The sequence below is a fragment of the Gambusia affinis genome, linkage group LG12 (assembly GCF_019740435.1).
Source record: "Gambusia affinis linkage group LG12, SWU_Gaff_1.0, whole genome shotgun sequence".
In the NCBI taxonomy this organism is placed as follows: domain Eukaryota; kingdom Metazoa; phylum Chordata; class Actinopteri; order Cyprinodontiformes; family Poeciliidae; genus Gambusia; species Gambusia affinis.
Window position 1 is genome coordinate 9,948,240 of NC_057879.1, and position 20,445 is coordinate 9,968,684.

The 20,445-nt window shown below is 37.9% G+C and overlaps 2 protein-coding genes across 3 annotated transcripts; one reads left to right on the plus strand and one right to left on the minus strand.

Moving 5' to 3' along the window:
- Window positions 1-71: 71 nt before the first annotated feature.
- prg4a (proteoglycan 4a) lies at window positions 72-20,412 on the minus strand. Its single transcript, XM_044134134.1, has 16 exons — window positions 17,733-20,412; window positions 6,758-6,857; window positions 6,574-6,673; window positions 6,239-6,355; window positions 5,242-5,355; window positions 4,583-4,642; window positions 4,157-4,219; window positions 3,789-3,899; window positions 3,448-3,672; window positions 3,228-3,323; window positions 3,068-3,154; window positions 2,856-2,995; window positions 1,792-1,951; window positions 1,540-1,638; window positions 1,318-1,452; window positions 72-337 (listed from the first exon to the last, which is right to left on the minus strand). Exons 3-16 carry the CDS (start codon window positions 6,647-6,649, stop codon window positions 141-143), a joined length of 1,680 nt encoding a protein of 559 aa, XP_043990069.1. The 5' UTR covers window positions 6,650-6,673; window positions 6,758-6,857; window positions 17,733-20,412; the 3' UTR covers window positions 72-140.
- dusp12 (dual specificity phosphatase 12) lies at window positions 11,088-15,322 on the plus strand. 2 transcript variants are annotated; one of them, XM_044134135.1, is made up of 8 exons: window positions 11,088-11,136; window positions 12,068-12,332; window positions 12,493-12,606; window positions 12,931-13,049; window positions 13,160-13,259; window positions 13,400-13,491; window positions 13,707-13,786; window positions 14,991-15,322. In XM_044134135.1, exons 2-8 carry the CDS (start codon window positions 12,070-12,072, stop codon window positions 15,132-15,134), a joined length of 912 nt encoding a protein of 303 aa, XP_043990070.1. In that variant the 5' UTR covers window positions 11,088-11,136; window positions 12,068-12,069; the 3' UTR covers window positions 15,135-15,322. The 2 variants fall into 2 exon arrangements, with proteins under 2 accessions (XP_043990070.1, XP_043990071.1); XM_044134136.1 differs by having other exon boundaries at window positions 11,111-11,347.
- Window positions 20,413-20,445: the final 33 nt, after the last annotated feature.

Below are 20,445 nucleotides of genomic sequence, written 5' to 3' on the forward strand. Positions count from 1 at the left end.
TTAGATGTTGTATAGAAAGACGGAAAATCGGATGGTTCAAATTTGATACATCATCTAAAGTGTTGAAAAGCAGTGAATCTTTAAGCACATCCTGTTGATAGATCTTGATGCAGAAAACCAGTGTTCTCTGCTGGAGGCGCCTACGGACAGCGCAACCAGAATCTGATAGAGTTAGTCGGGTGGCGGGGGTTCTGGTTCTGACCTGCCGGGTTGGCAGGATTGGTCGCCATGACGAGAGGACTCAGGATTGGGTTGGGCAGGGGCGTGAGGGAGGCGGGGGGGTCGGGTTTGACCAGAACTGGCAGGTCTCTTGTAATCTGGACTCTGAAATAGAGAGCTGTGTAGACAACAAAGAGTTCGGGATTACACATGAGGCTCTGTAATGATTAAAAATTTGTCGTTAGATGGCAGTTCTAAGCAAAAAAAAAAAAAAAGAAAAAAGGTAATAGAATAGGCATGTAACACTTTAAAATTAAAGGTGAAAAATTCACATTACACTATTTTTGTTTATAAACCTTCAATATTCACTTTTCTTAAAATTTCCGTTATTTGCTTTTAAGTACTGATCTCTCTGAATGCTTATAGCAAACAAAGGATTTTTTTGCTTTGATATGCCAGTGAATATGGCACATCACTGCTTTTTAATAGTCGGTGTCTTGAAACTATTCCCACCCAGTCAATTTCTCAGTTTCACAAGCACAAAACAAATAAAAAAATCAGGGATTTTATTATGTGATTTATTGCTTTGTAGCAGCAAATACTCCACTGGTTGCTTTGGAGGAGCTGCAGAGATCCGCAACTAAGGGGGGAGAATCTGTTGACAAAGTTCAACCGCCAGCAGAAAAATTACCCAGATCTTAGAGCCAGTGCTTCAATGGAGTGGCTTAGAAACAAGCTTGTTTGTGTTAGAATGGCCCAGTCCAAGTCCTAACCTAAATCATAATCTGTGGCAACCCTGTAAATTGATTTTTGCAGATACTCTCCGTCCTATCTAAGTTAATTTCTAGAGCTTTGATTGGGCGAACATTTCAGACTCTAGACATGAAAAGCTGGTAAAGACATATCACAAAAGATTTGGTGTCATTGCAGTAAAAGTATTTTCTACTTGGAATGCTTAAAGAAATGCATGCCACACTTTTCATCCTCTTATGTACAAAACAGTTTTGTCCTTCCACTCACGCTGTGCACTGATTTGTGTTGGTCCATTACGTGAAACTTTTTGAAATACAAATTGTAAAAGGAAATCAAGGGGGTGTGAAGACTGTTGAGGACTGTGTTTCATGTTGTGGTCTACGTCCAGACCAGACTGGTACTTACGTCCAGAGAAGACGAAGTGTTGGTACGGGTTGGTGCTCTGGGGAGCGGGCATGGACAGAGCGGAGGTGACGGGGGACGGGAAGCCCGTCAGAGAAACTTTGATGTTGATCTCCCCGCTCAGAAGAACGTCTGCTGCTGAAATGAAAACAGCATGAGAGCGGATTAAAGCAAAACAGCTGCAATCTCCTTACTTGATTGCATCAAAATATCTGTTTTACAAACCGGCCTGTTGGGCAAAGTTTTTCAGCGTGGAGCTTTTTGGTTTGTCCCTGCAGGACGCAGAGCTGCCTGGGAGGATGGTGAACCTCTGCATTTTGTCTCCTAGAGGCCAGACAGAAACAACATTTATTAGTTTTAACAAACCCAAACAGTCGCTGTCCATCTGTCGTCTCATCACCTGGACACGATGATGCGTAGATTTAAATCTGTTGGATCCTGTTAGTGTTCGTATTTCTGTGTCTGCTTCCTGCTCACCCGGCTTGAAGAAGAAAATGGTCTCCAGTCTGTTCCTGGAGGCCGGCACCACCAGAGCAGCGCTGATTGGTCCCGTCAGACCTGGAAACTCAGAGGTCAAAGGTTTCGGGTAGCCAGGCTCCACCATCAGGTTCTCATCCAGACGCCAGCACTGGTCTCCCTAGGCAACGGACAAGGAGCTGATCAAAAACTCCCACCATCATGAAGTAAACGGCTCAAATCAGGTCTGTCAAACTTATTTTAAATGTGGGTCACATGTCAAAAATGTCTTTGTCTGTGGCAGAATGTAGTGATAAAACTACCTATTGAGAAACTATTAAAATATGGATAAGTAGATGACTACATTTGTTGAGAACCTTTTGAAATTAAGCATTAAATATCTATTTGCAATATCTTAATTTGGCCATATGGAGATAAAACTGCAGTGGTTTAATTGGTAAAATAATAGTTTATTCTAAGGATACATGTTGAGATAATTCAAGGCCATGTTCCACCACATAAAAGAACCGAAAGTTTATTGATTATTGGTTAATTTGATGAGACCAAGGATTGGAAGCATCTCTTTGGGTTCACAAAATCTGACACATTTTTTCATGGCATAAGGCAAAGATCATAACGATCTTAACCCTTGATGTGAAATAAAATGTGTAATATTCAGCATAATAGAAAAAAAGCTGAGGTCGGATGAGGTCTTAAAAGCCAAATTGTTTTGCTACTTGTCTTTCAACAGTGTAAACTGCTCTGATGTTAACCTTTGATAATACTGATATTTTACAGGATTTGTCTGAGGCAGAAAATACACAAGTAGTGTTTTGTACTACCGTATTCCTCCTGCCTGAATATGAACTTAGAATCCAGACTGGACTCTTTTCTGATTCATAGCTCTCTTTGAGAATCTTATTTTTAATTTAATGAATCAAATATTCATGGGAGACAAACTCTTGTCATGATCAAACATGCTAAAATAGGTTTTTCGTTCAAGGCGTTGGATTCAGCTGAGACGTCCAACAAGCTCCAGGCCTGATAGGATGTTAGATGTGGTTGCCTCGTTTTGAGTTAAATACCTTGATAATGTAGGTGTTTCCACTGCAGTCCATTCGTGTGAAGACCGTATCGATGGGCGATGAGACCCCCAGAGTCTCTCTGATGTTTTGCGGAGGACCAATGGAGCCTCCGACGGAGTCAACAACCCAAAACAACTCACCTGCAACACACACGCTTTACACACTTTTATCCACAATTACTGAAATCACCTGTTGATGATCAGACAGCGGACCTTTAAATATCAGTACGGTGCCATTGCTGAGAGCGGTCAGTCCGTCGATGGGGGATTCACTGCACAGGTCGGCATTCGGCATGAGTCCTACACAAACACATGCAGGTGAATTAGCAAGATCCCATTAAAAGTGGCACCTTGATAAGATCACTAACCGTACCTGTCCCAGGTCCTTCAGGGACTCTTTGTCCAACAGAAAGACCCAAAGCCTGGGCCACATCCAGCAGGGTGCTGGGTCTGGGTTGAGCCAGACCTCCTGATGGGAATAAAAGAGCAGTGTGCTTATTTTTACCAACAAAAAACTAATTACACTGACGATTAAACCATAAAGGAGTAAAAGCGAGAGAAAAATCAATCAGTTTTGGAGGTTGTGAACTTACCTTGACTGGGCCCAGATGGATTGAGGCCGGCTGAGGTGATCACCAGCTGGACATTTAGCTTCCCATCTGCAGCTCCACGGGTGGAGGAGCTAACGGGAACCCTGCCATCCAGAACCGGAGCACCGTTGCCGGGCCGGGGTAGGTGAACTGCTGGGAGCTGATGAGCCCCACCCAGAGAGGTGGACACTTGCCCGGGCAGCAGGCCTACCGGGGTGCTACTTTCACCTGCAAGGCGGAGAAGAAATGAAAACATCTTTCAGCTCTGATCCAAGATTCAACAAACAAAACTAGAGATGGGATTTAATTCTAAATATTGAAGAGTTTGGCTTATAGATGTTTACCTGCAATGGCAGGAGGATTGGAGCCCAGTGAGCCAGTTGGCAGAGGGTTTGTGGGGCCGAGCCTTCCTGAACACTGTCCTCCAGGGTACTGAGGACAACGCCCTCTTCTGCCTTTAGAGGTTAATAAGCAACAACCCAGCGTTGATCACCAGAGAAACGTGTTCTGACTGATCAACTCTCAAAATGTTTGCAGATATCTACAGTGAATTCTCCTTTCCCTTTTAGACTATCACCTGTTCTGACTATAAAACAGATTAACTTCAAGTGAAAGGATGAGCACAGCATAATTTTTAAAATTTCAAGTTTATAATTACATTTCACTGACAAAAAGTTAAGCCATTTTTTTTGACTTGATCAAATCAATCTACCTGTGTACCATTCCTCACTCTCACTGTTGGAACTATGCCGACTCCTGCCTGGGTTCCTATTTCCTGGTAAAGATGAGAAAACAAAGCACAAGTAGGTGAACACAGCAGTTATTTGGCAGATGTAACATGTTCAGAAAGAACCACTATACTTATTCTTTATTCAGGGTCTCTATTTCTACAAAAATGTATTTTTGTCAGTTTTCTGAATTGATTCTTTTGTTTTTCTGAACGCCGTCTGACTTCAGTAACATGTCCTATATATTCTCAGTGTGAGACTGTGCAAAGTATTGGGGGGGATAATAATTAAGAATTTTAATCCCAAATCTTTTTTTTTTTTGTGGAAACCCTGCAAACTAATGACTGGTAGATTTTTTTAATTTTTAATTTTTTTTTTAAACTGTCGCCAACATAAATATTTCTACTAACTGGCGACTGTGGTCCTCAGAGGTTGGGGGCCTCCATGATGTGGGACGTTCACATCGGCATCTGTGGAGACAAAAGCAGCATATTAGCAAGGTTTTGCTGATTCATCAATAATCATTCAGCAGCAGGAGTTTACAATTCCTAGCAAAAGTATCTATACCTCTTCACATTTTGGCCCATCCAGCCACAAACCTCGATGATTTTTGGTGGGATTTTTAACCTTCTACTTGCCACTTTTCATGAAAAGCAGTTTTGTTGTGTGCACAACTAAAAATGGTTCTGTCTGCAGTTTCTTCCACCCGAGTTGTAGATCCCTGCAGCTTCACTAGAGTTACTGCAGGCCTCCTCGCTCCTTCTCTGAATAATGTTATTATTTTCTGGCCTGTTCATAGAGGCAGATGGCCAAGCCTTCCCAATGCAACCTTCCTCCAAACTGTCTGCTTCGTCTTTGTTGTGCCACTAATGTTTTCTAATTTATATGTGAATTCTTCAGAACAGCTGCATTTACACTTTATATGTAAAAAAAAATCTAAAGTGTATCATTTTCCTCATACCTCCCTATTATGTAGTATAATAAATTTTATGTTAAAAAAAGAGATAAAGATAAAAAGTTTGAGGGTTATGAAGAGTTTTGCCCCAAAGAAATACAAGGAGGTTCCAACCGCAGTGCAGCTGGAAGTCCTGGCAGCAGGTGTTGAATTGGACGCACAGAGGATCGCACTCGCACATCCGACCTCTCCTGAACGTCTCACCGCAGCGGCCCCGACACGACGGAGCTGAGAAGACCCAGAAACACGGATCAGCTTCCATCTGTCTGAGTCAGCTGGGTTGAATGGTTCTTTAACTAACATGTTAGGAGATCAAATTTTCAGTGCTCATAGAAAAATGTCATTCTGATCAAGAAACAAATATTGACGTGCAAAGGCCTCTGAAATTATCACTTGAAGGTGACAAGTGTTCACTAAAACGAAGCCCATCATTTTAAAGGAAGAGGACCAAAAAGACTATTGTGAAAGATTTAAACATTAAAATAAAAATTCTACCAAATTAATAAAAAAATGTCAATTAATACAACTAACTTATAAAGAGTCTAAATAGTTTGAAATAGAAACACCCGTTTAAAATAGTAGTGAAAACATTCAGTCAATATCTCGAAATACATAAATACACTATAAGGAGTAAATATTAATTTAGGGATCTTTAATCCCAAAGAGGTTTGGGAGATTTTTAGATGAGTGGACAAGAAATCAGCAAAAACTGACAATAGAAAGTTAAAATGAATTAACTGGAACAAGACTGAAGGAAACTAAAACAAAGCGTAAAAAAAGCCCAGCTGTCTTTAGTTAAAATGACAGCCTTTTCACATAAAATATCTATCAAATTAGTTATGTTTTCAACCAAAAAGAAGGTCAATAAAGATTTAAGAACTTCTTGTGACGTGTATTTACATATAACTTCCATCTTGAGATGCTTTGCTGAAAAATGAAGACAGAAAGGAGTTGAACCCAAAATCAAATGTGGTGAGATCCAGATGCGACATTCAAATTCATGATACAATATACTGGAAAAAAAAGTCCATACATTTAGACTATAAATTTTACTTTGTCGTGTGCAAAAAATAAAAAAATAAAAGTGCTCTGGATGCAGTCAGTATCTTACTGGTGGTGCAGGTAGCCAGAAAATCAGGACAACACTCGTTGTGCTGCAGGCAGCTGAAGTCACAGGTACACTGCTGACCTCTTGTGAAAACCTCCCCACAACGGCCGACGCAGCTGCCTGGAAACAACAGAGTTAAACATAATTCGCAGCTTGGAGAGTCCTGAAATATTATAACAAGATAAATCATTAGTCAATAATATTGGGAAACATGATGCACAGATGAAGGTTGGATCTAAAATTTATTACACTCTTTACGTTTTTTGTGTTTAAAAAAAAAAAAAAAAAAAAAACATCAGAAAGTCCAAGTTCAGTCTTGTGAAAGTGTCAGTCCTTACCTGGTGCAGCAGCAGCAGCAGAGGTTGCAGAAAGGCAAAGCAGCAGAAGCCTCAGTTTGGTCCTCATCTTCTCCATATTATGTCTCAATTAGAACAAAATCTGAGTGGGACAACGATAAGGACACGTAAATTATAACGATAGGAGGAAGAAAGTGATAGCAGAAAAGCAGTAGCCGTAAATTACCTCCTTACCACTTCTCTCCTCCTTCTGTCACTGGGTCAGACTGTCGGACTTTTATATGAGGAACAGGATGACGCATAACCGCACCAGATCTGGAAAGCCACTGACACAGGACACTTTTAATTACCATCACAAACACACTAACACTACACCCTCAGACTAATTAAAAACTGTCTAGGTGTTTTTAAACGTCCTACGCTGCCAGTTATGCTTCCTGCGCTTGCTTGATTAATTGCTTCTAGACTGTGAGCAGAAAGTAAGTTATTTTCACATTACACAAATTACTTTCATTGGTATTCATATAACAACATTTTAGGGACATGTTTTAAATGCCATCTATTCCCTTTGAGGTACTTGTAAATCTTGTCATTTTCCCTCACAAATGAAAACAATGAAGTACCTTCATCTTTTTCATTTGAGGTCTCTAGATACGTAGGATCCCACTCCTACCTGTTGCCCTTGGGTTAAAATTTCCATCAACCAACCAGTTTAAATGACGAGGAACCAGAGCCAAAACTTAAGTAATTTGTTTTCGAACATTTTTGTGGTGGACCTTTGATTGTTCATCAAAGTTTTCAGGTCGTAAACATCGTCTCAAAGAGGTTGGCTTTTTTTGACGGAGCCAGAAATGAGAAATTGATGTAACAGGGCAACAAAGAAGACGGCTTTATGCAGCAGACTGATTCTTTTAGGTTCCCTCTGTCTCATCTGCGCAAGTCAATATGCACACGCAAAAATGTTTTTGAAAGTTTCTCCAGCTGTCTGACAGATTGACTGATTACAGTCTCACTCTGGCTTCATCCATCCATCCATCCATCTTACATGGTGATCTACGCTTGCAGTACGTGCGGTGAATGAGTAAAAGATGCTGAATATGTATGTTTCACATTTTTATTTCGCAATTTTAATGCGCTGCACAAAATAAAAGTGCAAATTAATTCACGGCAAATGTAAGAAGCGCCCGCTGGGTACAGCTAAACAATATCATCATTGAAACTGAGGTTGGCGTAGGCTACATTTTCATGAAAGATTAAAAAAAGAAATAGTTAAATTGACAGCTATTTCAACACTTTCATTTGTAACAATTCAAGCAATGAATCAAGGGCTTTCAGTTTCATAGGGATTGATTTGGCATTCATAAATATGGTTCATTTCGACAGACAAGACAAAAGCAAATGATGTATTTATGATCAAATCTGATCACCGCGTGATATATTATGGTCTGGGCACATAGACATGTTTAAGTACACACTTTATGTATTTGAATTTAATTTATTTGGTTGAGACAAGACACATTAATTAATGTTTTTTTGTAAATGTGCCCGAGTTAGTCTGTAGGCTACTTTTCCTGGTTTTCCTGGATAATGAGTAATTTGTCTTGCTAAAAACAAACAAATGTTATACAAACATGGTTAGAATGACAACTACCTACATTTTGTCAATAAATATAGTCCATACAAACAATAAATACAAAGGTAAAAGGTAAAGCTAAAGGTAATTTTATTTATATAGCACATTTCAGCAACAAGGCAATACAAAGTGCTTTACAGGATTTAAGAGGAAATACAAACAAAATAACAAACAAAAAGAAAGACCAAAAGAAGAAAAGGCTAATAATGTCGATCCAAAATAAATAAACTAGATATTTCTATCCAGGATTGGTAGATAAGTAAGTAAGTATCCTCTGGTCTAATTCATTTTCTGGGTTGCAATAATAGGAGTCTCTCTGCATAATAATCTAAAAAAAAAATGTAAAAAAAAAAAAAAAAAAAAAAAAAAAATCGAATATTGATCTAAATAGCACAAAACACAACACAATTATTTTTGAAAGGTATCAGAAGTATTTCAAATATAATTAATTAAACACAGATTATATCTCTGATGGTATTTGTGAGATATTGCTACAGCAATAGAGACGCATTTATTTTTAGGTTTTTACAAAAAAAAAAAACAAAAAAACAAATACAGAAACACGAGCTTAATGAAAAGTTTTTTACTTTTAATCTGAGCCTCATCATAACACATATACTAATTTATTAAATATGACAACATTTCGTAGGCATGATTTCAAACCATTTCTGTTTAAGAATAAACAACGTTTTCATGCTTCCTGCCTAAACAATGAGAGATCACACATAGTCACTAACTGGTCCCTGAGTAGTTCAATTAGCATACAGTACAAATGCGAACTTTTATGAGAAATAAACAAGGCAGCTGTTGGCAACAGAGAATTTAATCTGGTCAAATTTCTAAACTTTTTATATCAAATGGCTTGAATGTGCAACTGTGCATCTGGTAGAGCAATAGCGCCATCAGTGCGCGTCAACAAAACAAACACGCATAAACACCCACTTATTTCCTATTCACCTGCTGAACTCCACTGTGTTTTCTGTGTGTTTGTCTTCATAGACTTCCTCTCTCCCAGTTAATTATGTCTTAATGGGCGCTCAGGGAGGGGTGTAGTCCCAACAGGGTTGTACTGTATTGGTCAGGCGGCCAGATTAAAGAAGCTCACAAAACTTTATTAACACCCCACACTATTACCATTTACAGACTGTGGGTCGAAGGCTGGCGGGCGGTTCAGAGCACCACACATGTTGTAAGTGTCAAGAGACAGGACACCAGACAGCCATCGTGTGTTAAAAATGAGTAACATGACAAGAAGAGGCAAATTTAATTGTTTTAAAATGAACTACAAAGTCAGACTGTTCACTGCAGACATGATGTGCCTCATTCTGTCTGTAGCTGCTATAATAAGAGTCAACAGAATAACCATAAACTTACTTCATTCTGTTTCAGAGGTAGTAACTCTTACATTACCTAATGTTCTTGGTATCTTCCTCCCTGTTTCTGCTCTTTGGTTTTATAGTTGAGGTCACTTTCATGGTGCAGTTTTATTTTTCCAGTGCAGAAAGAATGACCTTTTTTGTTTACTAATGACTTCATAAAATGAGCACACTGCGAACGTTTTTATTTAAAATTTCCTATTTTATAACTTTATTTCTAATTTATTATTCTCGCCCAATTGAACAGGAATTACTAAACACAATAAAAAAAATCTCTTCTTGGTGTGTTTTTATAGATTTTTTTTTATTTAAACATAGATTTTTTTTCTTTTTATTGGCTGTGAAAATGAGCTCCTAACTATATTTATGTAGTTTCATGCATTATTTTGCTACTTTACATTTTTCAAAACAAATCTTTTTTGTGTCATATATATTTTTACACATGTATGACATATGTGACAAACATTTTATTGCATCACCATGTCACTGAAAACATCAAAAATCAAACTGACACATGCAAACAAAATTCAGTGAAAAATAGTTTATCCTTTTAACCGATGGAACGGCTAAAAACTTCACGATAGACAATTTAAACAGACGTAGACGTATCTCTAGTTGGAGCATGTACTTTCTAAACCTTTCATAAAGTTGAGTGAGGTATTTTGAAATCCAAGTGATGCATTTATTTTTGAGTTTGTTCATGAGTTTACCTTTCGCCAGGCAGGGACAGGCCGTTTGGTCTTTTGTTAACTAAAGAAAACCTGAACGTTCATTTTCAAATCTTGTCAGAATTTCTTTTAGGTATTCTATTATTTTATCAAAAGACAATATAAATTATCAAAGCATACTGCTGTTTATTTATTTATTTATTTATTTATTTATTTATTTATTTATTTATTTATTTATTTATTTATTTATTTATTTATTTATTTATTTATTTATTTATTTATTTATTTATTTATTTATTTATTTATTCTGTACAGAGGGTTTTCCAAAATAAAAGAAACCACATACCCCCGGAACTCAAGAGTTGGCTAAGGAGGCTATTAAAAAAGAAGATATTGATATGCCAATAAAGTTATCTAAATCTGAAGGAAAAAGTATAGTTTGGAAAGAAAGTAAGAAGATATGGAAAATTAGTTAATGATTGCATGTATAAGATACAAAATACAGTTGAGGTAGAAAGGATTAGAGGAATAAATAGGAGGGAGGAGATAATTATAAATATTTTTTAAATGGAACTCTTTTTAAGATGGGAAACATCTTACTGGTTTATGTAGTTGGTGTGATGATGTAGAAACAATGGGTTTTATTAATTGTAGGAAATATGTAGATCAAAGAAGAATATTAAAAACTGAATTAGGTTGTAATAGGGAATTGAAATTTAAGAATGTGGTTGATCAGTTAACTGATACTGAGGGAAAAAAGAAGATCTTTCGTTTTTAAAAAAATACTGGGATCATTATGAGGATTTGAGGTTTAGATAATAGGATCCAATAGATGGCAGTAATACAACAATAATGGATGTAAGCTGCCGTTAAAAATCAAAGAAGAAGAAGAAGAAGAAGAAGAAGAAGAAGAAGAAGGAACTCAAGAGTACGTTCTTGTGTTTCTGACCGTACTCTTTAAGCGACGAACCAAACACCACCGTATCATGCTGCTGTCCTTCGTTTGCTTCTGAATTTGTCTCAGCTTTGCTTTATTATATTCGCTTCCACTGTAATCGAAACATTTTATGCTCAAGGCTCACCAGACCAGATTGAAAGCTGCAGATTTTGTGGGGGAAATAAATAATTTAGTTAAACAGGTGGGTCGGCAGACTAGAGCAGCATGCTTGTTTACTGTGATTAATTTAAGATTACAGTTTTCATCCGAGTAGTTCGTCTTTGAAACAAATGAGCAAACAACTTCACTATTTTAGATGTTTATCGGCACAAAAAATAATTTTAGCGTAATCTTTTAGCTTTACATCTTAATGTGCTTACTTAAATACCCATATTGCTGTGAAATAATTCACTTGGATTATGATTGCCGTAATTATGGATAAATCATAAAGTGATTAATTTAATAAATTATGGTTATGTATTTTAAACAAATCTGTAGTTAAAGATTTTGTAGAAGGCATTAAACATGAACATTATTTAGGGTTTCTGTTGTATTTTACACCTTAGAAATAAATTCTTCACTCAGGTTCAAAGTCACTTTAATAATTAATTTTGTTTTCACATGAAATAACAAACTTGTCTAATGCAGTTTTAAAGGTGAAAATCAGCTCAACTGAAAGGTGAATGTACACGTTGAAAGGCTTTTAGATCAAATTAGAATACTTCAGTAGCTGAAAATTATATGGGTTTCTTTATTTAATTTACATTATTCTAAAGTTCCACAGTACTGTAAAGGCGTTCGAACAAGACAACAGTTCTGATCCAAGATTGAATGAGGCCAAAAGCAGAATAAGTCTTTGAAGAAGCATTCAACTAAAAAAAATAACATTATCCAACAACTTTTTGTTTTTCTCTCTCTGCAGCCATGCTGCTGGTGGACGCCGGTGTGTACATCGGCACTGCGGGCGACCTGAACGACAGGGAAGCGTTGGACGCTGCGTCTGTTACTCATGTCCTGTCTGTGGACTCTGTGGATCCCGGGCCGCTGCTCCCTGCTGATGGGAAGCTCTCCAGGAAGTGGATCGATGTCCTAGACGAAGCCGCGTCTGACCTCCTCAGTCACATGGATGCCTGTTTTGACTTCATTGAAGAGGCGGTTAAAGCGGGTGGGGCAGCACTCGTTCACTGGTGAGGTCAAAGGTGATGTACTGCACCTTTTCTCCCGAGAATTGTCATTAGATTCTTATTTTCTTTAAATCGAATCAAACGCTCCCTACTCTCACGTCAGCGAGTGCCTGTTTCTCTGTTGCTCTTATTTTTATTCACTGTTTTTACACACATGTTCCAGCCAGGCGGGTCGGAGTCGCAGTGCCACCATCGTAACGGCGTATCTGATGAAGAAACATCAGCTGGGCTTCACTGAGGCCTACAACAAACTGAAAAGTCTCAAACAGGATGTCCAGTGAGTGTCTGTCAGTCTGCCTGCTCTGTTCTTATTGTAGAGAAAAACCTTTATTTGGTCAGGATAATACTTATGAAATTCATGTGTCTAATTTCACACGAATGAACAAACTAATTGTGAACAAATGAACAAACTGTCTCGATTGAACCAATGTGAGCAACTTTTCTTGAATAAAACTCCAAAAATATCCAGATTACAGTTACAGGTAAGAACTCAGAGGCGTGTCTCTCCTTGTTACAATGAGAGTAAACGGTGAAGTTAATTTTCGCCCAACGATGCAAGATTTCTGCTTCCAGTTGTGAGCTTCCAGATGTGTGTTTTCAGGGTGAACAGTGGCTTTGAAGAGCAGCTGCATCTCTATGAAGCCATGCACTGGGAAGTGGACCCATCCAGTCCTTCCTACAAACAGTACAGACTGCAGAAGGTCACAGAGAAATACCCAGGTAGACACAGATAAGAAACTCCTTGCTTTTGATGAAGATTGTAATTTTTGTGTTTGTTTTTTTTTTTTTTTGCTGATTGTTTCTTCTCCCTGGTCTGTTTGTTTGAGCAGAGTTACAGCAGGGTGCTACAGAGTTGCCCAGGGAGATTTTTGCATGTGACCCCGCCCACTCCAACTCCTCTGAATTGTCTTACAGATGCAGAAAATGCAGGTAAGTTGACTTCACTCGCTTTCCTTCAACTTACACATAGTTCAATATGCTTTCTTAGTGAAACTGCTGCTCATAAATGCACCTACAAATATGACGTTTCATATTTATTTCTGCGTTGCCCTCCACTGTCTTCTCTTCAGACGAACTCTGTTTCGCGGCTCCAGTATTCTCAGTCATTCTGTTGGAGAGGGAGCATCAGCCTTCAGTCACAAGAAGCCCAGTAACCTCACAGGTAGGAGTCAGTTCTCACTTCACAATGCAGCAAACACATTGTTGCCACCAAGCTGGATGTGTCTTTGTTCCTGGTCTAAGTGGGTTTCCGTATTAGTTGTAGTACTTGGGGAGGGGGGATGCTTTTTGTCCATGTTTCAGGACATTATTGGGTGGAGATGTTGATCTTGGATTTTCTCTCTTAATCTCTAACGTGAATTGTGGTGTTTTTTGCAGGAGAAGTCCAGTGTACCTCGTACTTCATCGAGCCGGTTCAGTGGATGGAGCCGGCGTTACTTGGAGTGATGAATGGACAGGTAAGGCATCCTTAGAGCCATACAGAGGGGAAAAAAAGGGACTTTGATGTCAGAAGCTCTGACCACAGAAACATGTCTACTTCTCATCGGTAAGAAAGTATTTAGAGGAAATTGTTCAAAAATATTGAATCATTTTGAGTTATCAGATGTATACTAAGTTAATAGAATAAAAAATTTTCTAACCAGAACATAAATTTTTAAATTTGACCATAAGTTGCTTTGCTTTCCACTCTGAACTTAGTGATGCGTGTAAAAATATGCAATAAATATGTGCAAAAATAATTATCTTTTGTTGCAGCAGCACAGAAATCTGACAAAGATTACTATACTGTTTATTCAGTGGGTAAAAAACGCCAGTAAGAAGAGACAATTTCTTCTTTTTACTGAGCAAAAACACATAATCTTTATCGATACCTTTCACAAAGAACAACACAACAGAGACAACATCACAGACAACATAGATAAAAACATATATATATCTAAAGATTAGAAAAAAATTGAAAATCTTTTCATATATACATAAAGAAATATTCTGGTCATTAGTGTAATTTAAACATGAATCAAGCTCTTTGTAATTATTATTTAACTTTTTTACGTCAGTTGGAGTTTGAAGAACTTTCTCTTAGCTATTGTAACAAAACATTATGCATCGTATAAATAAGGTTATTTATTGCAACGGTTTGAACCACAGGGACATATTTTCTGAAATATCCTCCTGACAGCTCAGTAGTTGTCTGGAGGATAAGTGAGCTCTTGCAGCCCTACGCTCACCCAGAGCCCTGAGGAAAAATTGGCCAAAGCCTGGTTGAAGACTAGCTGTGACAGAGCTTCCTCTGTGCAGCACCCAGACTGAACGGTCTCCCTCTCTGTCAGTCAGTAGGTCAGTTTAAGTCCAAACTGAAAACTCATCTATTTCCCTTCAAAAAAGGGAAGTGAAAGAAAGAAAGAAATTAATTGATTTGAGTTTTGCGGAAATTGCTGCAGCTGAAATTAAGTATGTATGGGTTTTTCACTGTATTAGCGTTTTACGGCCAACTTTACTATTGCATCTTGTTTTCACCAAACGTCATTTTATTTCTTATTTCATTTATTTATGATGTAATTATTGTGAACCACTTTGGTCAGCTTTCCTAAATAAACTTTGACTGGATAATATTCCTTGGACTTCACATAATAAAACCACATCGTTTCTGTGTTTGTGCAGCTGCTCTGTCCAAAGTGTCGCTCCAAGCTGGGCTCGTTCAGTTGGTGCGGAGATCAGTGTTCGTGTGGCCGCTGGGTCATGCCCGCCTTTCAGCTGCATCGCAACAGGGTAGACGAGATCCGGTTGCTTCACATTCAGAAATAACACACACACCTCACTTGGGAGCCAATCTTATTGTGCTTCACATTTTTGTAATGGTAAAAGTGAAAAATCCAAAAAAAAAATTTATAAGAACTATTTTCTACAAGTAATCTCTATGCTGAGCATACATGTGACTGTAACTATAATACTCCTGTAAATAATGTATTTAAATAAAAAAAAATGGAGTGGCATTCAGTAAACACATGTACACTGTGTTCCAAATTATTATGCAAATTGGTTTTAAGTGTCATAAAGATAAAATGTTTTGTGCTATTAAATTTATAGATGGTATTGTGTGTCAGGGCTCTTTGAATCACTATAATTAATTTCAGAGAGCTGGTTAATTAGTTTGTCTGGTGAGCTCAATTAAAGGAAATCTTCTTAAGAAGGATGTTCCAGATTATTAAACAGGCCACAGGTTCCAAGCAATACGGGAAAGAGAAAGAATCTCTGCTGATGAAAATCATCAGATAGTGTAGTGCCATATGACAAGATATGAAAACATTAGATATTTAACAAAAACTGAAGCGTTATTGTACTGTGAAGAGATTTGTGGCTGATTCAGAACAAAGATGGGTTTGTACAAATAAAGGCAAAATGAGGAAGGTTTCTGTTTGACAAATTCATTGGATTAAGAGAGCAGCTGTTAAAATGCCCTTACAAAACAGCAAACAGCTATTTGAAGCTGCTGGAGCCTCAAGGTGGAGGATCCTCCAGAGGCTTGCGGTACATGAACCTACTATTGGACCATCACTAACCAGAGCTCACAAGCAGAAACGGTGGCAGTGGGTCCAGCCGTACATGAAGATTAATTTTCAAACAGACTTGTTCACTGATGACTGCTGTGAAACCCTGGATGGTCCAGATGGACGCAGTAGTGGTGGTGGTGGTGGTAGTGGTGGTGGTGGTGGTGGTGGTGGTGGTGGGTAGAATCGGCGGACACACATGTGCTACCGATTTCTTTGCCATACAAAGAAATCTGGAATGGAGTAGTGGAACGGAGTGGCAATGTAATCACAATGCACTGTAAGCTATGTAATGTGTTTTGAGGCAGTTGACCAAAATCCCGGACGATTTTTAAATTCCCCCCGGACATTTTTTTAGGTCTGAAAAGTAGGACATGTCCGGGAAAAAGAGGACGTCTGGTCACCCTATTCTATGTTAACATGTAACTCGGTCTGTTTAGATGTTTTTGATTGAAATTGCTTTTGATTTTAGTACATCTGACCACTTAATGCTGCACATTCAAAGAATGACCGTTTGCAGTTCTTTATAATCCATAAAATGTTCAGAAAATTTGCTGTGCATAATAATTAGGAACAGTGCATTCTGAGTTTTTGATTTTTGAAAAAAAATCTGTTCTCATGGGGAGCTTTGTTCAGTAAAATTTGATTTATACTGTAATAGATCATGACTTTAGAATTATACTGACCATCATTTGTATTGACTATTTAAGAACATCTGAGATCTATGCTAACGTTAGCTTAGCCACGGCACGGCAGAGGACTCGGTTTATCAATTAGGAGACTTTGGAAGGTAATTGTCGCACTAAAACTTTATTTTGACACAACAAAATAAAATGAGCTTAATAGATTTGCATAATTTAAATGTTTTTAGTAGAAAAGTAAAACGATATGTGGGACTCATCAAAAAGCAAAGCACACAGCGTCTTAAAGAAATTAACTGACTATGGAAAGTCAATAGTGATAAATCAAAACAAACTAAATATCCAGCGGTCACAACAGGAACATGCTAAAGACAAATAATACAGTTTTACTTTCAATTACAGCAATTTATTAGCACAAAGGTTCATAGTTAAATAAAAATTACTCCTGGTGTTTCAGCTACATCCTAGATTGACGGTCCATGCAGTGATTATGTAGGTAGAGAAGGAAAAGTACTCTGCCTTACTTGATGTTTTATCCAATTCGTCAAATAAAACATTTAAAAACGTAAAACAAAGAAGAATAATGTTGAAAAACCTTTCTTTTTTACAAGGTTGTTTTTTTTCCAGGGCATTTTTAAACTGTTTCAGTGTGTACTGTGGCTCCACCTGGTGGAGATGGTAAAATACATGTTTTATATACATCAGCTTCAAACAAATTAAATGTTTTAAGACAGCAGAAGCCCACCTGGCTCTTAGCCCCTCATGGAGTCGCTGTTACCCTTTGCCCAGGAGAATAACTAATCTGGATTTATGCCAACGACCTTTTAACAGAAGCTCCCTCAAAATCCAGAATTATCCCGTTAACAAGAAGAAGCCTCCAGAAAGTGATGCCTGCCTTGACCAACATGTTACGTTCATGTAAAGGTTCTGGGTTGTCTTGGGTTTTTCTGAGTTCTTAGTTCTGATTATTTGTTATCACACCTGAAACCCACTAGCTAGTCAGCAATATCTTTGAACTTGGTTCTGTGTTCCCAGTTGGTTTGTAAGTTTACTTTTTTTTCTATCTTTTTTTTATTTTTTATTTAATAATCACATCTACTCGACACCACTGCCTCATCTGCATTTGGGTCCAACTTCATCTCAGCACAATCATGACAGCTTAAATGCATTTGACAGACACTTTTAAAAGAGGATATAACTATGACGTTACTTACAATGGAGTCCACTTGCCAGGTTCTGTCAGAGGGGGTAGGAGATGCTTGATGACCCAGCTTTCTAAGAACCAAAATAGACTGGGATGAAGATCTGACTGAAAAAAATGTAGGAACTGAGGGTGGACATCAGAGCGATGCAAAATAATTTCTTTTGGTAGGGAAACCTGATACAATTCATCCATTTGCAGCTGCTTCGTGTGGTTGCTTCTAACCAAAGCAGTGGGCTAATGTACATATTAGCCAAAAACGGTGCTAGCATAACAAAACAGAATAATAATATTATATGAAAATAAAGTAGAAAAATCTTATTACTGAATTGTGGAGCAAACATTATGGCTGTTTGAACAAGAGCAAGTTTATTCATAGCAGTCCAATGATATCATTCCTCTATCTTCTCTAACAGACGAATCTAAAGTGCTGGGCTAGTGAATTACAAGTGCATGTAATTGAATTAAAGAAAGTTCACGACGTACTTGTGTTTTATTAGCTGAACCAGATCTGTTTGTCTAAGCGGATCCTGGAAGCGCAGAAGTGTTGAAGATCCACGCAATTGCTCCCAGTTTCACGGTGCTGAATGTCTACAGCAGTGTCAGGAAATAAACCTGACATTTGACTTATTGTGGTAATAAAATCAAGCGCAGTGACTCAGACATCAGATGTACTTGGAAAGAGAAAATGCAGATTTATTTATTTTTTTCTGTTACAAATGCTGTTGAAATACTTGAATCCATCGTCTTTTTGTGTTAATTTTTTAATACCTGGAGATCGGCACCAGAGAATAAAAAATAAAAAAAATCAGTAAATATTTTTGATAGACAATTGTTCATAATTTTATTGACTTTTATGAAGAATGCTTGTTAACATGAGAGGTTGGAAATATTCTTCCTGATCTGATCTCAGATCTGATCTGGAAATGTGTTTATGCTAAATTCACAAAATGTGGTGTAAACAAGATGAAAACCTGAATCCATCCTGCTTTACCTCAGAGGTTCAGGCTGACGGTGGTGATGTGATGGTGTGGAGAACATTTGTCTTTGCTCACTTTGGAGCCCGAAGTCCCAGTTAGGTATCATTTGAATGGCACAGCTAGAACTCAATATGAGTCAATATGAACCAAAATCTTTGAGTACCGTAATATTTTGGACACTTAGTTGAATCTGTGCCATGAAGACATGAGGAGTTAAGACAATTCAGAAGGTCAAAGGGCAACACAGCACTAGCAAGGCAAACTAGTATTTACACACCCTTTAATAGAAATATTGACTTTGGCTCAGTGGTAGAGTAGTCATCAAGGCTGTAGGGTGTGACTGCAGCTTGTGCTGCTGGGAAAGGCGCTTAATGCTAAGTTGCCCACCTTTTGCTGTATAAGTGTGAGTGAATGTGTCTGTAAAGCGTTTTGAGCGGTCAGTTTGACTGCAAATGCGCTATTTAAATTTAATCCATTTACTATTCCGTCAATAAATTGTTTAAATCATGACATTTAAACAATTTAAATGTCATGAAACATGTTTCTTCTATGGCATCATTTGATTAGAATCTGTTCACTGAAGAATAAAAAGGTTTTGTGCTTGCTCTCTTAAATCCACAGATCCCTCTGGCACTGAGAGTCTGGAATGCTCTTATCTTGTCTATATTTTGGCTGAATCTTTCAAAAAACAGTGAAAGACTATTTTTATTTTGACTGTTTTCTAGAGAAGGCTCTTAAGCTTAAGAGTTTACATTTCTTGTCTCTTTAACTGCCTTTAAAATGGTCCGTCTCCTCTGTTTATGAAGGTTTTTATCTTTGTTTCTTACTTTAACTTAAGCTCGCTGCCTGTAGTTGGACCTCTGCACGATGTATTAATCTTCTCCTAAGGTCGACAACACAGCCTTTCATTTATTTAATTGTGCTGCTCAGATAAATCTTATTCAAGTTTCTCCATATTTGCATCATCTTGTAACTTAAAATGTATCTTAAAAAGCTGCTAAAATACATAACGCATACATTTCTCTTCATTAGGTATTTGTGTGATGAAGTAACTTAAATTTGTAAAATGTCAGCAATGCAATACAGCGATCCATGTTCTGAAACCTGATCCATTCAGGAGTTCCAGGTCTGGTGTGTTAACAGTGAAAGAGTCACATGATGGATCATGTGAGTCAGGTTTAAACCCCTGACCTTGGTACTCTGTGGTCTCCATGTGTCTTGGCTCATGGGAACTTTGGATGGGAATTACACTCAAAAAGAAATCTGCTGCTCTTGTTGGGCCAAAGGGAAAAAGTGATTATCACAATTTGTGGTCTCTGGCATTAAAGGAGTTTTAATGCCAGTCTTTAAAAGAAGTGCAATTCATGCAGTTTAGTGTGAGAACTCTTTCTTAGCTTTCCACATCACATTTTTGTTGTTTCTTTTACATTTTCTAGGCAACAGACAAACTTTGTAATAAATACATTTTCCTCTGAGTGTGATTGAAGTGTGAATTAATACACATCACTGTCCAAATATTCCAAGCTTTCATTTGATTCCTCGCGTTTATATGCCCGATATTTCTGCATCGTCTCCGTCTCCACGGCAGAAGCCAGCAGCATTATTTCTATCAGTGCCTTGGCCGTATTCGTCTCTGACTGAGGTGCTCAAAGTGAAAAACAGATGTTGCAGCCTGATGTCTGGTTTGCACATTAGCGCTCTCTCCTGTCTCCTTCTCCTCCTCCTCTCATTCATCTCACATGTCCT

Excerpts from the sequence above, each read along its gene's own strand:
- dusp12 (XM_044134135.1), top strand. The coding sequence starts at position 12,070 with ATGCTGCTGGTGGACGCCGGTGTGTACATCGGCACTGCGGGCGACCTG. Across the intron at positions 13,050-13,159 it reads GGTCACAGAGAAATACCCAG|AGTTACAGCAGGGTGCTACA; the intron begins GTAGACACAGAT and ends TTGTTTGAGCAG. Across the intron at positions 13,492-13,706 it reads GAAGCCCAGTAACCTCACAG|GAGAAGTCCAGTGTACCTCG; the intron begins GTAGGAGTCAGT and ends TGTTTTTTGCAG.
- prg4a (XM_044134134.1), bottom strand. The coding sequence starts at position 6,649 with ATGGAGAAGATGAGGACCAAACTGAGGCTTCTGCTGCTTTGCCTTTCT. Across the intron at positions 4,643-5,241 it reads GGACTTCCAGCTGCACTGCG|ATGCCGATGTGAACGTCCCA; the intron begins GTTGGAACCTCC and ends TTGTCTCCACAG. Across the intron at positions 2,996-3,067 it reads CACCGTACTGATATTTAAAG|GTGAGTTGTTTTGGGTTGTT; the intron begins GTCCGCTGTCTG and ends TGTGTGTTGCAG.